This window comes from Crinia signifera, chromosome 4, assembly GCF_055691185.1.
Source record: "Crinia signifera chromosome 4, ASM5569118v1, whole genome shotgun sequence".
Taxonomy (NCBI): Eukaryota; Metazoa; Chordata; class Amphibia; order Anura; family Myobatrachidae; genus Crinia; species Crinia signifera.
Window position 1 is genome coordinate 176,304,542 of NC_139220.1, and position 21,382 is coordinate 176,325,923.

Sequence of the window (21,382 nt, forward strand, 5' to 3'; positions counted from 1 at the left end):
GGCAGTGTGAATGGCTCTATTTCTATGGCTTGAAACGTGTCCCTTGGGGGTTAAACAGGTTGAATGTGTGAATGGTATTAAATGCTTTTTAAAACGGTTTTCTCCTGCAATGTGAAAGGTCTAATGTAGCTTTCACATCACACTTTTAAAACGGTATATTACCGTTTTTTTGCCTTTTAAAACGTTTAAGGCTGCAGTGTGAAAGTGTCATAGTTGAAATACCATTTAAAGTTAACTGGTATTTCAACACGTTTAAAAAGCAGAGTCCTACCCGTTTTAAAGCCAATTCAGAGCCGTTTTTTGTGCTGTCTGAATGGCACTGAAATGGTATTTAGTAAAAAATAAAGGTTAGAGCACTGTGATAGGCTGTCCCTTGTCTTGTGTCCCTTCCCTGAACCAGGAAATAAGCTGTGGGTAGAATCGTGTTCAGAGGTTAAACGGCTTGACTGGTGATGTGAATGGTACTTAAACTGTATTTTTAAATGGTAATCTGCTGCAATATGAACACTAGACCCGTTTAAAATACCATTTAAAATTACAGTTTTTCAAAACGTTTCAAAATGTTTTATGTGATGTGAAAGCTACATAAAGGTTCAGACCCGTTTTTAAGTCACATTTAAGAATACAGGGTCAATACCCGTTTCTGCAATGTGAAAGCAGTATTAGTAAAACATTGTTTATGAAATATAGACCTGTATTGTATGTATTACCTTAAAAATACAGAATTTGTGACCCAAGTCTTATGGGTCATGCAGTAGTTTTTACCAAAGTAAATAATTTCATTGTACATTAAATTATTGTCCTACAAAAAAAAAAAAAAAGTATTATTACTAGGTAGCATACAAATGTTAGAACAATACTCAGAAAAGGGTTTAAGTGGTACACAAACTGGGTGCGTAATCAGTGTAACAGGCACAACCAGTGTTTGTATTCCAATCATAAAATCTGAGGACAAACAGAAGCCCAGCCCAGTGCCTCATAAAGGGGGGGGGGGGGGGGTGTTGGGATTTTTTTTTTTTTTTTTTTATACTTCTGATTTACAAAAAGTTTGGCAACCACTGATCTACAGTATCTCAGCATATCAAACCATTGTACAAAGTGCCATTTTGTTTTGTAATGGTTGGTTTGGTCTTCATAGTGAAATTACAACACTTACTTTGTTACTTTAGTAGTGTGCCATTACAATTTGTACTATCCTAATAGCAGCAGTAGAAATTTTGTATTCTATAAAATCCGTGTATCTTCAGATGTAATCTTTTTGGTCACTTTATTTTTAGTTACCTCAATGACCTGGACAGGATAGCGCAGAACAGTTACATCCCTACTCAGCAAGATGTCCTCAGGACTAGGGTCAAAACTACCGGAATAGTGGAAACACATTTCACCTTCAAAGACCTTCATTTCAAGTAAGTCTGTTTTTTGTGATTTAATCAGGGATTTTATTGTGTATAGTAGAAAGCGTTTTTAGTGATGTAGCATGCTGATAAAACTTAAAGGTCAATAGACATAATTCAGAGGTTTGCGCTAGCCCAACTGTTTATGTACATCTCCGATGGTGTGTGTGATCTGCACACGCTCCAATGCTGCACTGCTCATGATTGGCATGCTCTGACTTTTTAGTGTACAAGAGGCAGCGGGCTTTAAGCACAGCAGCTGCATACAAAGACTCAACGGCTGTGCTACTGCATACATCTCTCAATTTACCCCTCTGTGCCTTTTGCACCTCCTGGAAAGGCTATATATGAATCAGATGCTTTAAAAAGTGTTCCCAAGTTTTCTCCTTTCTCCATAAGTGGAGTTTATAATACTAGATAATAGGAGTATGTACTAACTGGGATACGGTCATTGGGTCCACAGCATGTTGGTCGATATGCAGGAAGGTCGACATTAATTAGGTTGACAGGGTCATTAGGTCAACATGGGATAGGTCGACAGTCAAAAGGTCGACATGGGGGTTTTATCTTGTTTTGTTGTTGTTTTTTTGAGCCGTCGTGTACCGACAAGAGGTATTTCATGCCCTGTCATCCACTAGGGCGTGGTGGGAGAATAAAATAGTTTGTGTCCATGCCGACTGTTGACATTCGGGACAAAGTGAAAAACTCCATGTCGACCTTTTGACTCTCAACCTAACCCATGTCGACCTTTTGACCCTGTCGACCTAATGAATGTCGACTAACATGCTGGTGACCTAATGATCCAAATCCGTATTAACCAAAGGTGTTAAATCAATTACTAATATACTGTAATTACTAAATCATTTGAACTCTGTAAAAAGCACACACCTGTAAGGACATTTGAATTAACACATTGCATATTGTGTATAGTTGATCATGCGTTCTGACAAGTAATCCAGTCAGGCTTGCTGAATGTCCAGTGGGACAACCCAGGGAACCATGCCACCTGGCGGGTCATTGACCACATCAGGCATTGTGTACGGCGGCAGGATACATGTGCCATTGGTAGTCTGTTAGGGGGACACATACGTAGTGCAAAATTCCCAGATCTCATTCCAATTAGCAGCTGATGTATGTGCTGCAAAACAAGTCTGAGTCATGGAGGGAAACATTTGCAACTTACCAGACCTAAAGGATCTGCTGCTAACATATTGGTCAGATACCACAGGTCACCTTCATAGGTCCTGTGGAGTCCATGTCTTGATCGATCAGAGACGTTTTTGCAGCACGAGAGGGACCTACAGAGTTTTTTGAAGATAGTTTTAATGTCATGACTGATAAATGTATGTCACCAGTCCTTACACAATTAAGAGTGGCACTAGTGCATGGAGCTAAGTGAGCAATTACTACCTGGTGTGGGGAGTGTGCTGAGGAGAGCAACAGAATCTGAAGAGACCGCATCCATGAAACCACGATCATGTTTAATTTACATGATGTCAAAAGCATTGCCCCAGCAAAAGTGATGTGAAGTATAAATGGGAGAAGAATCATGTTTTAGGAAACATACTTTAAAATAGTTTGACCCTTTGAGCACCAAATGGATTTGTCTAAATAGGTGTAAAATTGGCAAGCAAACATTGGTATTTACCATAATGAACTGTAATGTTTACCTTATATAGGAAATACAATCTAACATCTTTCACAGATGTTGAATACTCAAAGGGTTCATTTTATTTATGTATGTATTCAGCTAGGGTCTGCATTACATTTGTATATTTTGGTTTTTGAATGACATTTCCTCTATATAACCAACTCCAAACATTTGCGTAGCATATTTAAAATTAAATCTGTTTCTCCCTTAAGTCTTACTTTGCACAAAAATAAAAAATTTAATGTACAGACCTCTAACAGGAACTTAAATTTCAAATCTCCATTACGAAAAGGAATAACATTGTGTTTTTCCATTTCATTGTTTTTTACTTTATAGACATCATGTTCAACTATTTAATATAGCGTGTATGTACTTTCGGTTCACCCTATACAATGAAAGTGCTGATTTATTTATTTTTTGACTAGGAGAAAAATTTGGCAATGGGGAAAAACATGTTGATTGGTGAATTCATGTGTGTTTGCCTATTTTTGGGCGAAATTGCAGTAATTTTTGCTTGTTGAGTTTTCTTTTTTTATTTATTTTTCGCCCATGTCTTTTTGCCCCCAAAAACTTATGACAAAGGCATAAATGAAAAATGACTAAAAATATATTTTTTTTAGAATCTCCTACAATTGCGGTTAGGCAAAAAAAATGTACTGTTTGAATACTCCCCTTAACCCTTAAAGTTGGGTTGTCCTGCCCCAGGAAAACCTACCACTCTAGATGCAGCCAGAAACAGCAACAGTGGCCACTCGGGACAGTTTGGGGCCCAAAGTTTAGGGGTACAGCTCGGCAGAGGAAGGGAGCGACTGATGGTGTGGGGGGTGTTGCTACTACACTAGAAGTAGGTGGTGCATTAGTGGTACATCGCTGGAGGCACCACTGGCACACACGTACATATTGTGGTATGCCCGGAAATTCAGGCATAAATAAATAAATAAACGTACTACTACTACCACCGAAGCAGTTAATAACCCCTGGAATTATTAATCTTTTTCCATTTAACACAAAACAGTCTCTCTACAAAGTGTTGTGCGAAACAAAAATGAAATCGTCAGTAAAAGACCTCCTGTCTTTCTACCCTAAGATGATATAATTGGGCCACACTGATTTGGTGACGTTGCTTTTTTTTTTTTTTACCTGACCCATAAATACTACATGGACATGTTCCATGGATGTATAATATATTTGTCAGAGGGCTGTATATAACAAAATATTAACAGATTAAGAGTGTCCCCACATCATTTTTCTTCCAGTCTAAGCTTAATGGCCTAAGGCTTATTACAGAGATCCATGGTGGGATATGGCAATAGAAACGGATAGGCATTGACAATAATTAAAACCAGTGATTTTAGTAAATTTTGAAATATACAGTTACCCCTAGTGCTCAGTCCAGTAGGGTGCTACTGTGTGATGCTACTTTCGTAACACTGACCAGAATGTCTAACACAAGTTTCAGGCACCTTGCAAAATCTTTAATGCAAAGAATTCAAGCTTGGCACCAAGAAGATGATCCTACTCCTTTTTAGAATGGTTCAATAACCAAGAAGAATGAGAATGCTTGATGTGTTGAAATCTACATTAAGTTACACTCACTGTCTAATATGTTCAGAAGTGATGAAAACAACGTATATGACCCAATTAGTATTTCACTGTACTTATCCCATGCACAGGGGGTTGTTGAAACAAAGCATTGTATTCTTAGACCCTAGCAGCAGTTCAGATCTGAGGACAACAATCTCCCTTATCACATGACACCAGAGATATCATATGCAGGGAGACATAGAAACAAAAAATAGGGCAGGTCACATTTGTAACAAATTAAATTTGATATACAGTTGCACTTACAAATGAAGTGACATGGATATAAGAACAAGGCATAACAGCTGCAGGTTGGGTCATATTAGGTTGTCCAATCTGAATATAGAGATCTGCTCCACGCTCCCACAGCCAGTAAGATGTCCACTTTGAGGCTAATGTCCAGCAAATTCCACACTTAACATGCTTCTGTAAAATCTTCTTCAAAATCTTCTTCAAAAGCTTTAAAAAAAAAAAAGGTAAATATAAATTATTGCTATTCATAAGACACTGCAAGCGTTTAGGCTTCTGTGCACTGAACTCTTCCATTTCCATAGCGTTGCAAGAACTTAGCCCCTACTATTAATCCGAAAATTTGATTCGATATAACCTTAAATTTATCAGATATACAGTATAAGGTGGCTTCTGCACTTTTAAGCTAAACCGTACACATTTGATGATATTGTGGTTTCATTTATGAGTAGTTTACTTTCTGTTTATTACCTTTCTCACTAGATGAATATTCTTCTCTGTAGTTATTTTGGTTTCTTTTCTTTTTTCCTCAGCCGAACATTTTTCCATTTGGAAAGTATGATCATTTTTAACCTTATTATTTGTAAGCAGCAGTTTAAAGATCCTATAATTCTGCTTTTTAGATTTTTTTTTTCTTTAGCAATACTATTAGTCATAGTTGCTCTGTTGATGTTGTGATTTAAAGTAGTGCTTTCTTTTGAAGTGGACATTTACATGACACATTGTCCTTTTAAAATGTATCATTAATAGAAATCTAATTGGCATTATGGTTTTATTTTGTATTACTATTTTTAGGCTACAGTGACAGGCATAATGTTTATGCCTTGAAACTTTTAATGTGTCTCCCTACCGGCTCATTTACATTTAGTGTAATGCCAATAAATGGCAAGTCTTCGTTGAATCAGATTCTTTTTTTTTTTATTCCTATGTCCACTTTAAAATGATTACTTTTTATTAGTGTTAAATGATCCATAATTGTACAATTTAAGGTTTGTTTCTGGTTCAATGTCCTGGCTAAACCGGGGTCACAGAAGGTAGGGATTACCTGCATTACGCCTCCGCTAGCCCATGCTTAAAACAAACTGGCAATGTGGCCAGGAAAGTAATCTGTGGAAACTGTTTTAGCGTGGCATATTCCAAACAGCTGAAATATCCTTTTAATGCCAACATAGATTGTAGAAAATCCTGACATATTGGTACTAAATTTGATAGCGATTTAGGGTTTTAGCTTGAAAGCATTTATCTGGTGCTTTTTGAAGGCACATTACTGACCATTTTTCTTTAAATCACTCTTCAGGATGTTTGATGTTGGCGGTCAAAGATCTGAAAGGAAAAAGTGGATTCATTGCTTCGAAGGAGTTACTGCAATCATTTTCTGTGTGGCTTTGAGTGATTATGATTTGGTTCTAGCTGAAGATGAAGAAATGGTAAGTACAGTATGAAGGTTAAACAGGGCAGGTTGCTATCTATAAAGATACAGATTTGTTTGCTATCTCGTGTTTCACCTTCAGATATTTCTGATCAACGTTACTATTGTACTGTAATCTTTGTGCGTTTGATGATGATAATGCATAGCTAACGCATTTAGTGATTTGTTAAATAACCACATATTCTGATGTGTTTTTAGCACTGGCGCCATACCAAACATAATATATTATTTGAAATGCGTTTAATGAACAGCAAGCTGTATCTTTTTTGTTTGTGCACATGACTGAGGTTAGGAAAACTTGGCTATTATTTTGAGCATGCATTTCTAGCAAAACTTAATTAACAAGACTAAATGCTAATTTTAGTGGAGATCTTACTGGTGATCATGTAACTGCACAACAATCTTTCTTAGTATATTTGTTTATTAGCGAAGTGTAAAGGGGCCTACACATGTAGCGACCCTGCTGAGCGATCTGTCTGGGCCAGGGCCCTGACCCCAGCGATTAACTGGATTTATCCAGCATAAAGCTAGTTGCCCATTCAATCGACAAAGGTTGTTTCTGGGACTTACAACCTGGGTCAATGTCCCAGGATATGTTTTCTGGACTGCCTAAAAGATATTTATTGGCGGGGAGATTGCTGTGCTTGGAAATTATCTCTCCATGCTGCAATTGTAAAGGTGCATAAACACAGTTCGCTATGTACTTGAGATTTTGACTTTATTGTCAAAATCAGTAGACATCACACAATGTCTATACAGCTTGTGAAGCTGATGTGTGGCCCCGTGATGTCAGTATCGCAAGTGTAAAAAAAAAAAAAAACATGAAATTTGTCAGTTCAACGGAGGTTTGGTCCTATGTTAAGGTGCCCATACATTATACGACTTCTCCACTCTGAAAAGTCACATGGATAGTATTTTGCTTTTTCCAAATTATATTCAGTTACACCTCCAATTTCAGATTGTTTAAGTCAGGCATGTCCAACCTGTGGCCCTCCAGCTGTTGTGAGACTACACATCCCAGCATGCCTTGCCATAGTTTTAGCATTCCCTAATAGCAAAACCGTGGCAAGGCATGATGGGACTTGTAGTTTTACAACATCTGGAGGGCCGCAGGTTGGACATGATTGGTTTAAGTTCTTAAGTCTGATTGCTTATAATTGTTTTTAATGAATGTTATAACTCAAACATGACCAATAACCAAGAAACAAGGATGGTCATGCACCCTTAAGAACCAGTTGATCTTTTTACCATTGAAATAATACAATGCTGCAGTTATCCTCTGATATTTGAATGTGCTTAGGTGTGCCATATTGCAAGCAAATGATTTAAATTTTCTTTTAACTCTTTATAGAATTTCTATATCGATAGATAGAGATACCGGATAGATTTTCTATGGGGGGTATCCGTATGGCTCACAGACCATGTCTAAGTTGACCTGCACAAGGTGGACTCACACATGAAATTATTTTTTCCCCTTTTTATTTTTATCTTTTTGATACCATTCATGTGGACCGGTGATTGGGAATGGTAAAGTGTGTGGAGTGCAGCAGTGGCAGACTGAAGCATGGTGAGCAAAGTGGTACACTATTTGGGAGTTCATTTGCTCTGATGTTGACATTGACCACAGCAAAAAGTGAAAACCACATGTCAATTTTATCCATATCGACTTTTTTGACAAGGCCTACCTTGACATGGTCTGTGAGATGTAAAGACAGAAAGTTCAACCGGAACACAATGGTTCTGCGCAAACTAAACAAAGAAACTATTAATAAATAGCTGCTGGCTGTGAAGTCCAATCCCCAACCGCCTTCCCAGGTAGCGGTGGCACAATTTAAACGAATGAGTATCACCAGGGATACAAACGGGGGTCGGTCCTCACTATCAGCGCTCGTACAGGTAAAATTCAACCACACCTCCCTTAAGGTTTTGTGGCGATCCTCTTCTCCAAATAACAGATAGCAAGAGTTTATGGACATGGACCATTTTCATACTCCAGATCCGCATACACTCAATTCACCATGGATGTCCCACATAGGAAGAGAGGAGAGGAACAATTGCGCAATACCACTTTTTATTTATGTACACACAATAAAAACAAATCAATGATAAAAAAATTGCACAGATCCAGTCGAAAGGAGAAGGGGTGGAGTTTACCATTTAGGATGGAGAACCAGGTGAAAGGCTCTCTGAATGGGCATAGACGGTGACAGATGTTCAAAACCCGGGTGGCCACAGCGTCAGTCCACAGAGAGGTCACTCCTTTTCCGAATCTCCTGGTCCGTAGGTGCAGCCTGCTCCAACGCTTCTCCATCCTAAATGGTAAACTCCACCCCTTCTCCTTTCGACTGGATCTGTGCAATTTTTTTATCATTGATTTGTTTTTATTGTGTGTACATAAATAAAAAGTGGTATTGCGCAATTGTTCCTCTCCTCTCTTCCTATGTGGGACATCCATGGTGAATTGAGTGTATGCGGATCTGGAGTATGAAAATGGTCCATGGTCCATAAACTCTTGCTATCTGTTATTTGGAGAAGAGGATCGCCACAAAACCTTAAGGGAGGTGTGGTTGAATTTTATCTGTACGAGCGCTGATAGTGAGGACCGACCCCCGTTTGTATCTATGGTCTGTGAGATGCATCACACCCACTTAGTAGTGTGTTTTAAAAATTGATGTTTGTTGACTGATCAGTACAAAACCAGTTGTGTTTTGCATTTCATATTATTGCTGTTTAATTCACATGGACACAACCGACACTATAATATTCATGAGTTTTCTTTTTGGTTAAAAGTATAAAAAAATGTATCCATAAAACATTTGTTAATGTATGACCTATTGAGCAAATGGATAGTGTAATGTAGATGTGTAATTGTGAATAGTGGGTCACATCTGGACCTGCAACATAGTTGGTGGCTTGTGGATGTTTAGTTACTCTCCATCTCTTTGGGCATGATTCAGACCAATCGCTGTGATGCAAATTTGTATCACAAGCGAATACCGAACGACACTGCATGCTCATAGTATGCAGTGCGCAAGCCCCCTTCTGAACAAAGACATTGATGGCTGTTTGCAAGGTGATTGACCGCTAGCGGTCATTTGTGGGCGGCACACTAGCATTTTCTGTGAGTGCCCCCAGAAAATGCAGGCGGCGCAGTGCCAAGTAAGTCTAGATTACTCTGTCTATGAACAGGGGGAAATCCATTAGATGGTGAGTGATTGAGAATGGATATCCCCTGTGTGCATGGCTACGAACACATTCACAGCTGTACACAGGTACAGGAGGAAGCTTTGGCGGGTGGTGGTTATCTGATCGCTGTGCTAAGAATATTTGATCATATATGAATTAGGCCCTTTCTCCCCCATATTGCATATTTTTTGAGCAAAGCAAAATCTGAAAGTATTACATGTTAAGTGGGAGCGGTAGTGTCACTGATTGGAAATTATGTGGAATTTGCAAACCATTACTAGGATCTGTAAGATTGTTTAACATTCTAGAAATTGTCTGCATTATTTTCTGGCCAAGTGCAATAAACTACAATTCTAATTTGTATTTGAATTCTTTTTTCCTCCTTAGAACCGAATGCATGAAAGCATGAAGTTATTTGACAGCATTTGCAATAACAAGTGGTTTACAGATACATCTATTATACTGTTTCTCAATAAAAAAGATTTGTTTGAGGAAAAAATAAAGAGGAGTCCACTAACTATTTGTTATCCAGAATATGCAGGTAGGGTTTCAAATATACTATACCTATTAATGATGCTTCTCCTAAGAAATTACATGTGCCCATTGCATGCTAAGCCAATCTGTTATACTGTATGCCAAAATATTTGAGGAAGAGGCTGTAGATTGCAGCAGTGGGAATCAAATGTGGTTATTTTTATCAAAGCGATAAACTTTTATCTATCACTAGGTCTACAAACCTTGGTTTTCTGAAATTTCGTGGTTCTTTCCTTTTCTTCCCATGACACACTGAAGAGGTGTGACAAAATATTTTAAAGATCTTAAAATAAAATCTTGCTTTACCCAAAGCAAACACTTCCACTGTTTAACCATTGTAGTTTACTTTAGAATCCTTTCCTTTTCATCTTCGGGATATGGTCACTAGGTTGACACCAATAGGTCTACATAAGCATTATGTCGACAGTCAAAAGGCTGATATGGTTTTTTTTAACTAATATGTGCCGACAGGTGGTATTTCATGCCCTACCATCCATGTGAGGGGACGTGGTGCACCATTTTAGTGTCCTGTGTCAACATTCGGGTAAAAAAAAGGTGAAAACCCCCATGTCGACTTATTTGTCTGTCGACCTTCCCCATGTCAATCTAATGCTTGTGTCTACCTAATGACCCTGATGACCTAACCCCTGTGTCAACAACGGGTCATAGCGACACTCATGCATCTCGACTTATTTGTCTATCCAATGATCCATACCCTAATCTTCCTTCCTACAGAGTCTGCAGCTGTGAGGGATATGGGTCATAGGTTCGACAAGAGCAAGGTCGACATGCATTGGGTCGATATGCATCAAGCTTGTCATGTCTGAATATGATGACATGGGGTTAGGTCGACAGAGTCATTGGGTCGACATGGGCAAAGTCAAAAGGTCAACTGTTGGAATCCCGATTGGCAATCACTCATCCTGCACCCAGACTAATATGCTGTCCACAGGACATGTGACTTCTGTAATTACTTGTTAATCATTTTTTTACAATGCTGTGTTCAAATTTGCAATTTCCTTTCATATACTGAGGGGTAGCAGATTAACATTGCCCAGTGGGCAAATAAAGATTTCCTTTTTTTATTGTGCAGATATCAAGTATAATTGTTAGGCCAGATAGAATGCTGATTGCATACAGTACTTCCACAGACTCTACTAAAAGGGGAAAAATACCATTTCATGATGTATTATATAGTATGTTTTGATGTATTTACAAATAGTTGCCGATTCTTTTTCCAGGTTCAAACACTTACGAAGAAGCTGCTGCGTATATTCAGTGTCAGTTTGAAGATCTTAACAAAAGAAAGGACACAAAAGAAATATATACCCACTTTACATGTGCAACAGACACCAAGAACGTGCAGTTTGTGTTTGATGCAGTGACTGATGTCATCATAAAAAACAATCTCAAAGACTGTGGCCTTTTCTAAACCTGTAATTATATGGTAAGATGTATGATCACACTGCATTTAACCATGAACATAAAAAAACATGGTCACTTTCAAGTTTTTGTATATTTTATGTGCTAGTGGAACCATTTGTGTGTACCACCAGAGTACTTTTATACTCGAGATCAGGCATTCCCAACCACTGTCCTCAAGGCACACCAACAGTGCAGGTTTTGTTGATATCCAGGCTTGAGCACAGGTGACTTAATTAGTATCTGGGGGATTGAGGACCGTGGTTGGGAATGCCTGCTCTAGATTTAAGAAATCCTGAGGTATGCAGTGTTCACGCTACAATTGTTAGGTCTGGTTAGCTCAAGTGTCACTGACATCTTATCTGATGTTGTGAAATATAATGCCACTACTTCAGCTTCCTGATCAAGTCTGCTGGATCCCTTGTATTCAGCATGTATAGCCTAACAGCTTACCTAATACTAGCCACACCTATTTTATAGCAAGTTGGTTATACAGTGGTGAACTTGAGATGACATTACTGTGTATTATGTTATAACTTTGCTGAGTCATTGTTTTCCCCTGGCGTAAGCTGGGTACATACTTTCTCCTTCATCCTTGGGGACACTGAAGTCTACGCTGGGGAATAGAGTGGTGTATCGGAGGAGTCGGCACTTTAAGAAACTTGAACTGTGGTATGGCTCCTCCCCCTCTATTCCCCCCTCAGACCTCAGTCTTAGTTTAGTGCCCGGAGGAGTCGGATCCCTGGGCAAAGGGCTCCGTTTGGGGCCTTTTTTGTTTTTTACTTTTTTATATATGAGACAGGCAGCCAGCGCGTGCTGGCTGCCTGCGACGTGGGATAGCTCTCCGGGGGGTCAGAGCGGCACCGCTTGCGGCGCACGCGGCTGACTCCGGTCACGGACGCATCGGCGTCTGGGTCCCGCCACAGCTGCCTGCGGCTTGTGTTACGGGGCCGCGACCTAGTCGCCCGCCGGAGAGAGCAGGGCGTGCGAGCGCATAGCGCTGGGTGACGGCTGGACCAGGGTTAATTCACTGGTCCAGCAGGGAGCAGACAGCCAATCAGCGCCGCTTTGTACAGCGCGCGCTTTGATGAGGACGGAAGGGCGGACCAGTGAGTGGTCGCGTCCTAGCTGCAGTTCTCAGCGTCAGACGCCGGTGCCTGCCACGCTGCTCCCTTGTCTGCTGTGCCTCTACAGTTCTCTGGAACAGGACAGCAGGACGTTTTCTCTCCCTCTTCAGCCTGGATATTATTGAATGCTGCGCTGGGTGAGTGGAGGGGATTTTCTCTTGTGAGACTTCCCCGCTGGAGAGATTATCAGGTGGGCCTAATTCGGGGAAGGTGCGCTCCTCTCCCCCTATTAGTGTGGTGCTTTTGCTCTTGGTGTGGGGTCCTTGTTGGGGGCTCTCTTTGTCTGGCTTATTTCACCTCCTTCCACCTGTGTGTAAGGTGTGTGTGTGTGCAGATGGCTACCAAGTCTCAGTCAAAAGCTTCTCCAAAGCTGTTTGTATGCACTAAGTGTGAGCAACAGTTTACGCAGCATGTGAAGGGTGTATCCTTGTGTAAGGATTGCTTCAAAGGGGATGCTGGACAGAGTCAGGTCCCTATTCTGAACACTGAGGGAGTTACCAGTGTGTTAGCCACTCTGGCATCAGAGATGGCTGCGTCTCGCAGGGACAGGGAGTCATTGCATGTGCAACTGGCTTCCATGGCGGCTGCGGAGCCTACCTGGGCCAGAGAACTGATTACTTCAGTGAAGGCGTTGGTCCAAACCACTGCGGTGCCTTCAGGGTCCGCAAGTGCTCCACCTCCCCTGAGGCAAAGAAGTGTTCCTTTATTGTTACAGGGAGATACTTCAGAGGATGAACCGGGGGACCCTCTAGAAGGGGATATGTTTCAGGAGGATCCTATAGATCCTGTGGAGGACGTTCCTCAGGAGGAGGCCCAGGGTATAGAGGCCCTCATTCAGGCTATTAAATCTACCCTCAATGTTAGCGAGCAGGAGCCGCCGACGCAGGTTTCTATTTTTGGGAGGTCTGCTAAGGCAGTGGTCAACTTCCCAGAGTCTATGGAATTGGAGAAACCTCTTTTGGATATTTGGAGGTCTCCAGAAAAAAAGTTTCAGTTATCTAAGCGGTTTAAGGCCTCTTACCCATTTGCTCCGGAGGCTAGGGCAAAATGGGAGACTCCGCCGTTGGCAGATGCATCAGTGTCAAAGCTTTCCAAGAAAGCGGCACTTCCCATTCCTGGGGCAGTGGCCCTCAAGGAGGCGCCAGATAGGCGTCTAGAGGCGGGGCTTAAGCAAATTTTTTCAACCGCAGGTGTGATCAGGGCTCGTCTGAGGAGTTCATTCAGTTAGCAGAACAGATGCGGGAATCTGCGATGTATATTGGAGAGGCTGCAAGGGATTCTGCGGCTCTGGTGGCAAGGATTTCTGCTCAGTCCATTACGGCTAGGAGGTCTTTGTGGCTTAAGTCCTGGCAAGCGGAGGCGGACATTAAAAAGGCGGTAGAGGCTCTTCCGTTTACGGGAGAGGTCTTATTTGGGCCGGAGTTAGACAAGTTGATTTCTCTGGCCACAGGAGGCAAATCAACTTTCCTGCCTTCCGCGGCCCCTCCTCCCAAAAAGCCTTATCAAGGGCCAGCTTTTCGCTCCTTTCGGGGGGCACCTAAGTTCAGAGGTAAGTCCAGAGGATCCTTTACCGCTTCTCGTGGCAGAGGCAGAGGTTTTGGTGGAGCAACCACTTCCTCAGGACCAGCCGCTCGGCGCGCAGACGTCAAGCAGACCGAAAAGCCCGCAGCATGACTCCCGGCCCTCCTACCTGGGGGATCCCAGAGTAGGGGCTCGCCTGTTGGACTTCCGGCAGGCCTGGGAGGGGTCTTGCAAGGACAAGTGGGTTCTGTCCGTCATTGCGCAGGGGTACAGACTGGAGTTTTCCGGTACTCCTCCGCGCCAGTTTTTTACAATAGGTCTGCCTCACGTGGAATTGAACCGTCAGTTGCTTCTTCAAGCAGTACAGAAGCTGTTGACCGCAGGAGTTATAATGCCGGTTCCTTCCGAACAACGCACAGAGGGGTTTTATTCTCCCCTGTTCCTGGTTCCGAAACCGGACGGTTCGGTTCGACCAATATTGAATTTAAAAGCTTTAAACGTATACATCACGTACCACAGATTCAAAATGGAGTCTCTTCGTTCTGTGGTTGCAGGGCTGGAGCCGGGGGAATTTTTAGCATCTTTGGATGTCAAAGATGCTTATTTGCATATTCCCATTTACGTTCCGCATCAGAAGTTTCTTCGCTTCGCGATAAGGGATCTCCATTTTCAGTTTCGGGCTCTGCCATTTGGCCTTTCATCGGCGCCACGTCTGTTTACCAAGGTAATGGCAGTGATGGTAGAGGTGCTTCATTCTCTGGGAGTAAAGATCGTTCCGTATTTGGACGATTTACTCATCAAGGCCGAATCCAGGGATCAGTTGACGCAGGCGATTCAGGTAACCTGCCAGACGTTATTGACCCATGGCTGGATTCTCAACTACCAGAAATCTCAGCTGAATCCTTCAAGAAGGATTGTATTTCTGGGGTTGATTTTGGACACGGAGGTTCAAAAGGTTTTTCTGCCTCGGGAAAAGATGTTGTCCCTGCAGGAATTGGTTCGGCAGGTGCTTCGACCTCGGAGAGTGTCGGTGCACTTATGTATTCGATTGCTGGGCAAGATGGTAGCCTCGTTCGAGGCTCTTCAGTTCGGCCGCTTCCATTCAAGGACCTTTCAGTTAGACCTGCTCAGGAAGTGGTCGGGCTCCCACTTGCACATGTACAAGATGGTGGCTTTATCGCCTTGCAGCCGTCTCTCTCTCCAGTGGTGGCTACTGTCGGCCAATTTGTTGGAGGGCCGACGGTTCGGAATCTGGGATTGGACATTGGTAACGACCGATGCCAGCCTCCGGGGCTGGGGAGCGGTTGTGTTGGGACAGCATTTCCAGGGTCGTTGGTCGTTTCAGGAGGCGAAGCTATCTATAAACATCTTGGAGCTTCGCGCGATTCGTCTGGCCTTGTCCAATGCGGACGGGATCCTCCGAGGGAAGGCGATTCGCATTCAGTCGGACAATGCCACGGCTGTGGCTTATGTAAACCGGCAGGGTGGAACGCGCAGTCGCGGAGCCATGCAGGAGGTCCGTCCAATTCTGCAATGGGCAGAGCGGCATGCTCTGGCCTTGTCAGCGGTCTTCATTCCCGGGGTGGACAACTGGGAGGCGGACTATCTGAGTCGCCAGGATGTTCACCCTGGGGAGTGGGCCTTACATCCGGAGGTATTTGCCCAGATCGCCCACCGATGGGGGATGCCTCAGGTGGACATGATGGCCTCCAGGAACAATCGGAAGGTGCGGCTGTATTGTTCCAGGTCTCGGGATCCAGAGGCGGTAGCGACGGACGCGCTGACCGCGAGTTGGAACTATGCCCTCATTTATCTGTTTCCTCCGTTGCCCTTGATTCAGTTGGTACTCAGAAGAATCAAGCGGGAGAGGTCCACGGTCATCCTGGTGGCACCGAATTGGCCTCGTCGTCCTTGGTATGCCGACCTTCAGGGGCTCCTGACAGATCATCCTTGGCAGCTACCTCTAAGGGACGATCTTCTACAGCAGGGGCCGTTCGCCTACCAAGGCTTACGGCAACTTCGTTTGACGGCATGGCTGTTGAGGCCACACTGTTGAGCAGAAGAGGAATTCCTAAGTCAGTGATTCCCACTATGATAAGAGCCAGGAAGGAGGTTACTTCACGGCATTATTATAGTATTTGGAAGGCCTATGTTGCGTGGTGCGAGTGCCGTAACTTGCCCACGGCTGTTTTTTCTTTGTCTCGGTTGCTGCAGTTTCTGCAGTCCGGGTTTAAGGCGGGTTTGCGCCTAGGGTCCCTTAAGGTACAAGTGTCTGCATTGTCAGTTTTCTTTCATCGGCGTCTTGCCGTCATTCCTGAGGTGCAGACGTTTCTGAGCGGGGTTCTCCGTCTTCAGCCCCCAGTGCGGGCTCCGGAGGAACCTTGGGATCTTTCCTTAGTTTTGGATTATCTTAAGTCAAGTGTTTTTGAACCTTTGGACTCTATTGATTTGCGGTTGTTAACTTGGAAAACGGTGTTACTGCTCGCGTTAGCATCGGCACGCCGGGTGTCCGATCTTAGCGCTCTTTCTTGCCGGTCTCCCTATCTGGTGTTTCATCCGGACAGGGCTGAGCTTCGGACCAGGTTGGATTATTTGCCTAAGGTGGTCTCATCTTATCACCTGAATCAGCCAATCGTGGTTCCAGCTCTTACGGGAGATTCCGCCTCGCTGAACGTGGTCCGAGCCTTGCAGGTGTATGTGAATAAGACCAAGGATCTCAGAAGGTCGGATTCACTGTTTGTCCTGTATTCTTCGGCGAAGCGGGGTTGGCCAGCATCTAAACAGACTCTGGCTAGGTGGATCTGTCTCACCATTAAGCAGGCTTACCTTCATGCTTCACAGTCACCGCCAGTCAGGATTTCGGCCCATTCCACCCGTTCGGTGGGGCCTTCCTGGGCCGCTGCTAGGGGGGTTTCCTTGGCACAGTTATGTAGGGCGGCCACCTGGTCGGGCCCTAATACTTTCGTTAAGTTTTATAGGTTTGACACCTTTGCGGCCTCTGCCTCCAGTTTCGGCCGTGCGGTGCTTCAGGATGCCCAGTGCCTTCCCACCCGTGGGGATGGCTTTGGGACGTCCCCAGCGTAGACTTCAGTGTCCCCAAGGATGAAGGAGAAAATAGGAATTTGGTACTCACCGTTAATTCCCTTTCTCCGAATCCGTAGGGGACACTGAACACCCTCCCGGCACTGTTCAGGCCAAGGGGGGGATTTATTTTGAGCGCATGCAGTTATGTTTGGTTATGCATGCGTCTGGGTGTTGTTGATAGCCTACTGACTAGTATGGTTGTTCTTTTTTGTTAATGTTCTCTCTATTGGGGATTCCCTGGTCTCTTTTCTCCTCTCGGGCACGGTCAACTAAGACTGAGGTCTGAGGGGGGAATAGAGGGGGAGGAGCCATACCACAGTTCAAGTTTCTTAAAGTGCCGACTCCTCCGATACACCACTCTATTCCCCAGCGTAGACTTCAGTGTCCCCTACGGATTCGGAGAAAGGGAATTAACGGTGAGTACCAAATTCCTATTTTCACAGCGTTCTTGCAAAGGGTCTATAGGATTAATGGTACAAAATTCCCACATACACGCTGTGCAGTGTACCACAAAATGACACCATATTAATGATTGTACACAACATTGTATGTCTCTTCATCCTCATGCAGTACATCAGATGGGAAGATGCAACCCCACAGTTCAACATCAATGGTTGTGCACACTGTACCATTGTTGCAATCACTATTGCCAAATTAACGTATAATGTGTACTCTGCTTTAAACTTTGCACTTCGTTAGACTACTTCTTGTGAACATGAATACATAACGAATGAATTGGTTTACGAACACTAATAATTGCACTTTTTCTTTTATAGATTGCATTTGACTTCAGCCTGTTATAGCCTGATGGCATTTGGAGTGATTTGAGACTCTTGAACGGCGGACCAGTACTGTACTTGCCAGTTTTATTAGCTTTATTTATGTTCATGTCTTGTAAATTTTCAAAAGTAACTGCTTCTAGGCCACACAATGGAGAAGGTATCTTGATTGTATGTATACTGTAATTGTAGGAATGTTATTTGTACAGACATTGAACAGAATATTTTAATAATAATTTGAGTTCTAAAAAAAAAAATAATCCTCTTTTATGAAATGCTAATTGAGGACTTTTTTTTTTCTCACCTGTCTAGGTTATTTAAAGAAGTAATGTACATTTTTAATTTCTTCCCTCTTAAACATGCATGCTGCCTTACTCTGTATTCTGTGAAGTCTCCTTGCAAGCCTGTAAAAAAATAATAAAAAAAATAACATATATATATATATATATATATATATATATATATATATATATATATATATATATATATATATAATATTTATGTATTATATTTGCTCTATAATATTAAGCCCAATGGAATCTGGACACCTTGCAGCTGCACAAACCTGTGCATGTAACACAGAATCATCCTGTTGGCCTACGCCTTCACTGTGCATTTTTATTGTGTAATAGTTATATTGCGCATTGCCTTACAGGTGGTGCCAAAACTGCATTTTTTATACATTTTAAAAATTCAACTAATCTTTTATTTGTAAATAGATTTTTTTCCAGTTGTTTGTCCAGACCATTTTTGTGGGCTATTGAAATGCAAACAAACATTTTGATATGGATTACCTTATTCTTGTTGGAACAATCCTGCACTTGGCATGCTGACCATGGCAGTACTTTGTATAGATGAATCAGTCTGGCATTGATTAAATTCCACACATGCAACATTTGAGTACACCTCAGCCTTTCCATTGAAATGTGTAGCCAGACGACTTTCCATGATATTCCGTTTAAATGTGTGGCTTTGTGATGCTGTCTTTGTAATTGCCTCACAGTTACTTTCTGTCTTACATTGATATCATTCCATTATCCTGGTTATATTTTCGGATGGTAATGTTATAGCGCCCTTGAAAAAGACTAAAATATTCCCTAATTTTGTGAGATTTTTGTGAAGAGGCAGTTAAAGCCCTACACCTTAGTATTTTTTTTTTTTTTTTTTTAAGAAGATGCCCTATAGAAAATCTTTTTTTTTCTATGGTTTGTCATCCTTACCTCACTGAGTTGACCAATTGCTTCACTTTTAAACTAATCCATGAAAGTTGTGTTGCTTCATGATATTTACCTTGACATTTACAATTAACTTGTGTTGTCCATAACATGTATAAATTAATTGTACTTGTTACCTTCTTCATTAAAGTTTTTGTATTTCACTATATGGAATGAATTCATGGTGATTTAATTACGGAGATTACAACAGAATTATCTGTGCCTTTTTGATTTTTTTGATTTATTTTAAATTAAGTACATGCTAGACAACATGATATATACCTGTAAAAATATACTGATAAAATGCAAACAGTATTGTCCTTTTCACAATGTAATATAATAGAGTACACAAGTTGGTTGACTTAATGGGTAAATTGACTTTTTTCTTGTAAAACTGTGTTACTAATGAATCCTAATAAACCTTGAAATTTTTCAGATTTTAAATATCTTCTGGTAAATGTTTGCTTAGGTTCCATAAACTAGTTTGTTCATTGTATTTGTTAATTTGTATTTTTTTCACTGCTTTTCAACTTCCTGATTTGTTAGTTAATTTTCATAAGACTTAAGCAATCACACTGACAAAGATGTTTAACTGAAAGTGCCCACAGATGGTTAGATATTATGAACAAGCCAATCTCGTGACCATTTTCTCTATTTTACCTTGAAATCAAGGACACTCCTGGCCAAATATCATGCGCGCACACACACACACACACACACACACACACACAACTATTCAGTAAACTCTCAGAGGATTAGATGGGTAGTTTAACAACTGTAAATCATATACACATCATTTGCCACATCGTTGTTCATGACTTCACTCGAACAATGTTCGCCAAGTTCTGCAGGACAGATCGTTCATCTTTTGGCATGTTAAAGGCATCAGCGAGCTAGATTACTGACCAGTGGGTTGTATTGCCTAGTTATCATGCCCACACACACGGAAAGTTTTTAAACAATTGGTCAAAAAAAGGCCTTATTTAAAATATCTTATCGTGTGTGGGCAGCTTTATGCTTGGTACAACTCTAAATATTTCTGTCCAATCTGTCTGGTGGGAATAAACATCTTGTAATGTGTGGGAGCATATGACAATCAAATATTTAGGTGTGTTCCAGCTTTAAAATTTCAGATATGACTTGGACATTTCGCTAGTTCACATTTTTACTTATAATAAATGCTTGACTGTAAACTACTTTTCTATAAATATTCAAAGTAAGCAGTGGTCCTTTTGTAGCTGATCATTCAGACCCAACTACAATCCTACAAAATTCTGAACATGTTAGTTTCTATGTCTAATATTAGCAGATTAATGTACTCAGTGTTGTATACTTTCTTGAAATAGCTTCACTATTCCATTTATTGTGTTTTTTTTTTTTTTTGCAATTCCCAGATGTTCAAAAATAGGTAAAATTGGCAACCAAGAGAATTAAAAAAACAATGAAGGTTAGCATCTCCCCAAACTAAGTCAATTACAGTAAATGTCACTAATTTTTATTTTTATATATATATTTTTTAAAGGTTACATTTTTTCTTTAAAAAGAACCTCACAGCTTTCGAAACCGCATGCACAGTCCAATATAGAAGATATGTGCACTCAAAAAACACCACCATCCCCCTGGATCTCTTTCATTTACAAAATTATCATACAAGATTTATTTAAGTCTGAGCCTTATTTTTTCCTCCATCATAGGATGCGGACTCACACACATGAACTATGATAAAGTGGTGTGGAAAAGGGTGATCCAAATTATGCGTCTGTTCTTGAGTTGAGGTGCAGGAGAAGCAATATAAGGTCCTAATGAGATGGTACAGGTGCTCTGATGTCCTGCATAAGTACATTGCTTCAGTGTACCCGCTCTGCTGGAAATGAAATAAGGAAAGGGAATCATATTTGGTGATAATGCCCATTCATTACTTTCTTCTGGCAACAGATTGGTGCTCTTGCTAAAGAATTGTTGATCCTTCTATTCCCACTGGCTCAGTGTGTTGGCTACTGTCTTACTCCACTATTCCAGTAGCACTTTATAAAAAAAATCTAATTTTAAGCATATCAATAATGCAGTGATACCTGTTCTTTTGCAATCGCATTCGCCCCCAACTGGACTTCAGCATGTCTATGGATAACATAACTTTTGTAGTAGATCAGCATGCGATCTTCACTAAAATGTGGTTCGAATTTAAAACTTTGCAAAAATGTTTCACTATGC

The 21,382-nt window shown here is 41.6% G+C and overlaps 1 protein-coding gene across 1 annotated transcript in view; it reads left to right on the top strand.

Annotated features, from left to right (window-relative positions):
* GNAI1 (G protein subunit alpha i1) overlaps positions 1-19,340 on the top strand; it is a 77,615-nt gene extending 58,275 nt beyond the window's left edge. The window contains exons 5-9 of the mRNA XM_083183064.1: positions 1,278-1,406; positions 6,173-6,302; positions 9,878-10,031; positions 11,266-11,471; positions 17,955-19,340. Of these exons, the coding sequence (XP_083039190.1) occupies positions 1,278-1,406; positions 6,173-6,302; positions 9,878-10,031; positions 11,266-11,456 (604 nt within the window). The 3' untranslated portion in view covers positions 11,457-11,471; positions 17,955-19,340. The remainder of the gene's footprint in view (positions 1-1,277; positions 1,407-6,172; positions 6,303-9,877; positions 10,032-11,265; positions 11,472-17,954) is intronic.
* Positions 19,341-21,382: the final 2,042 nt, after the last annotated feature.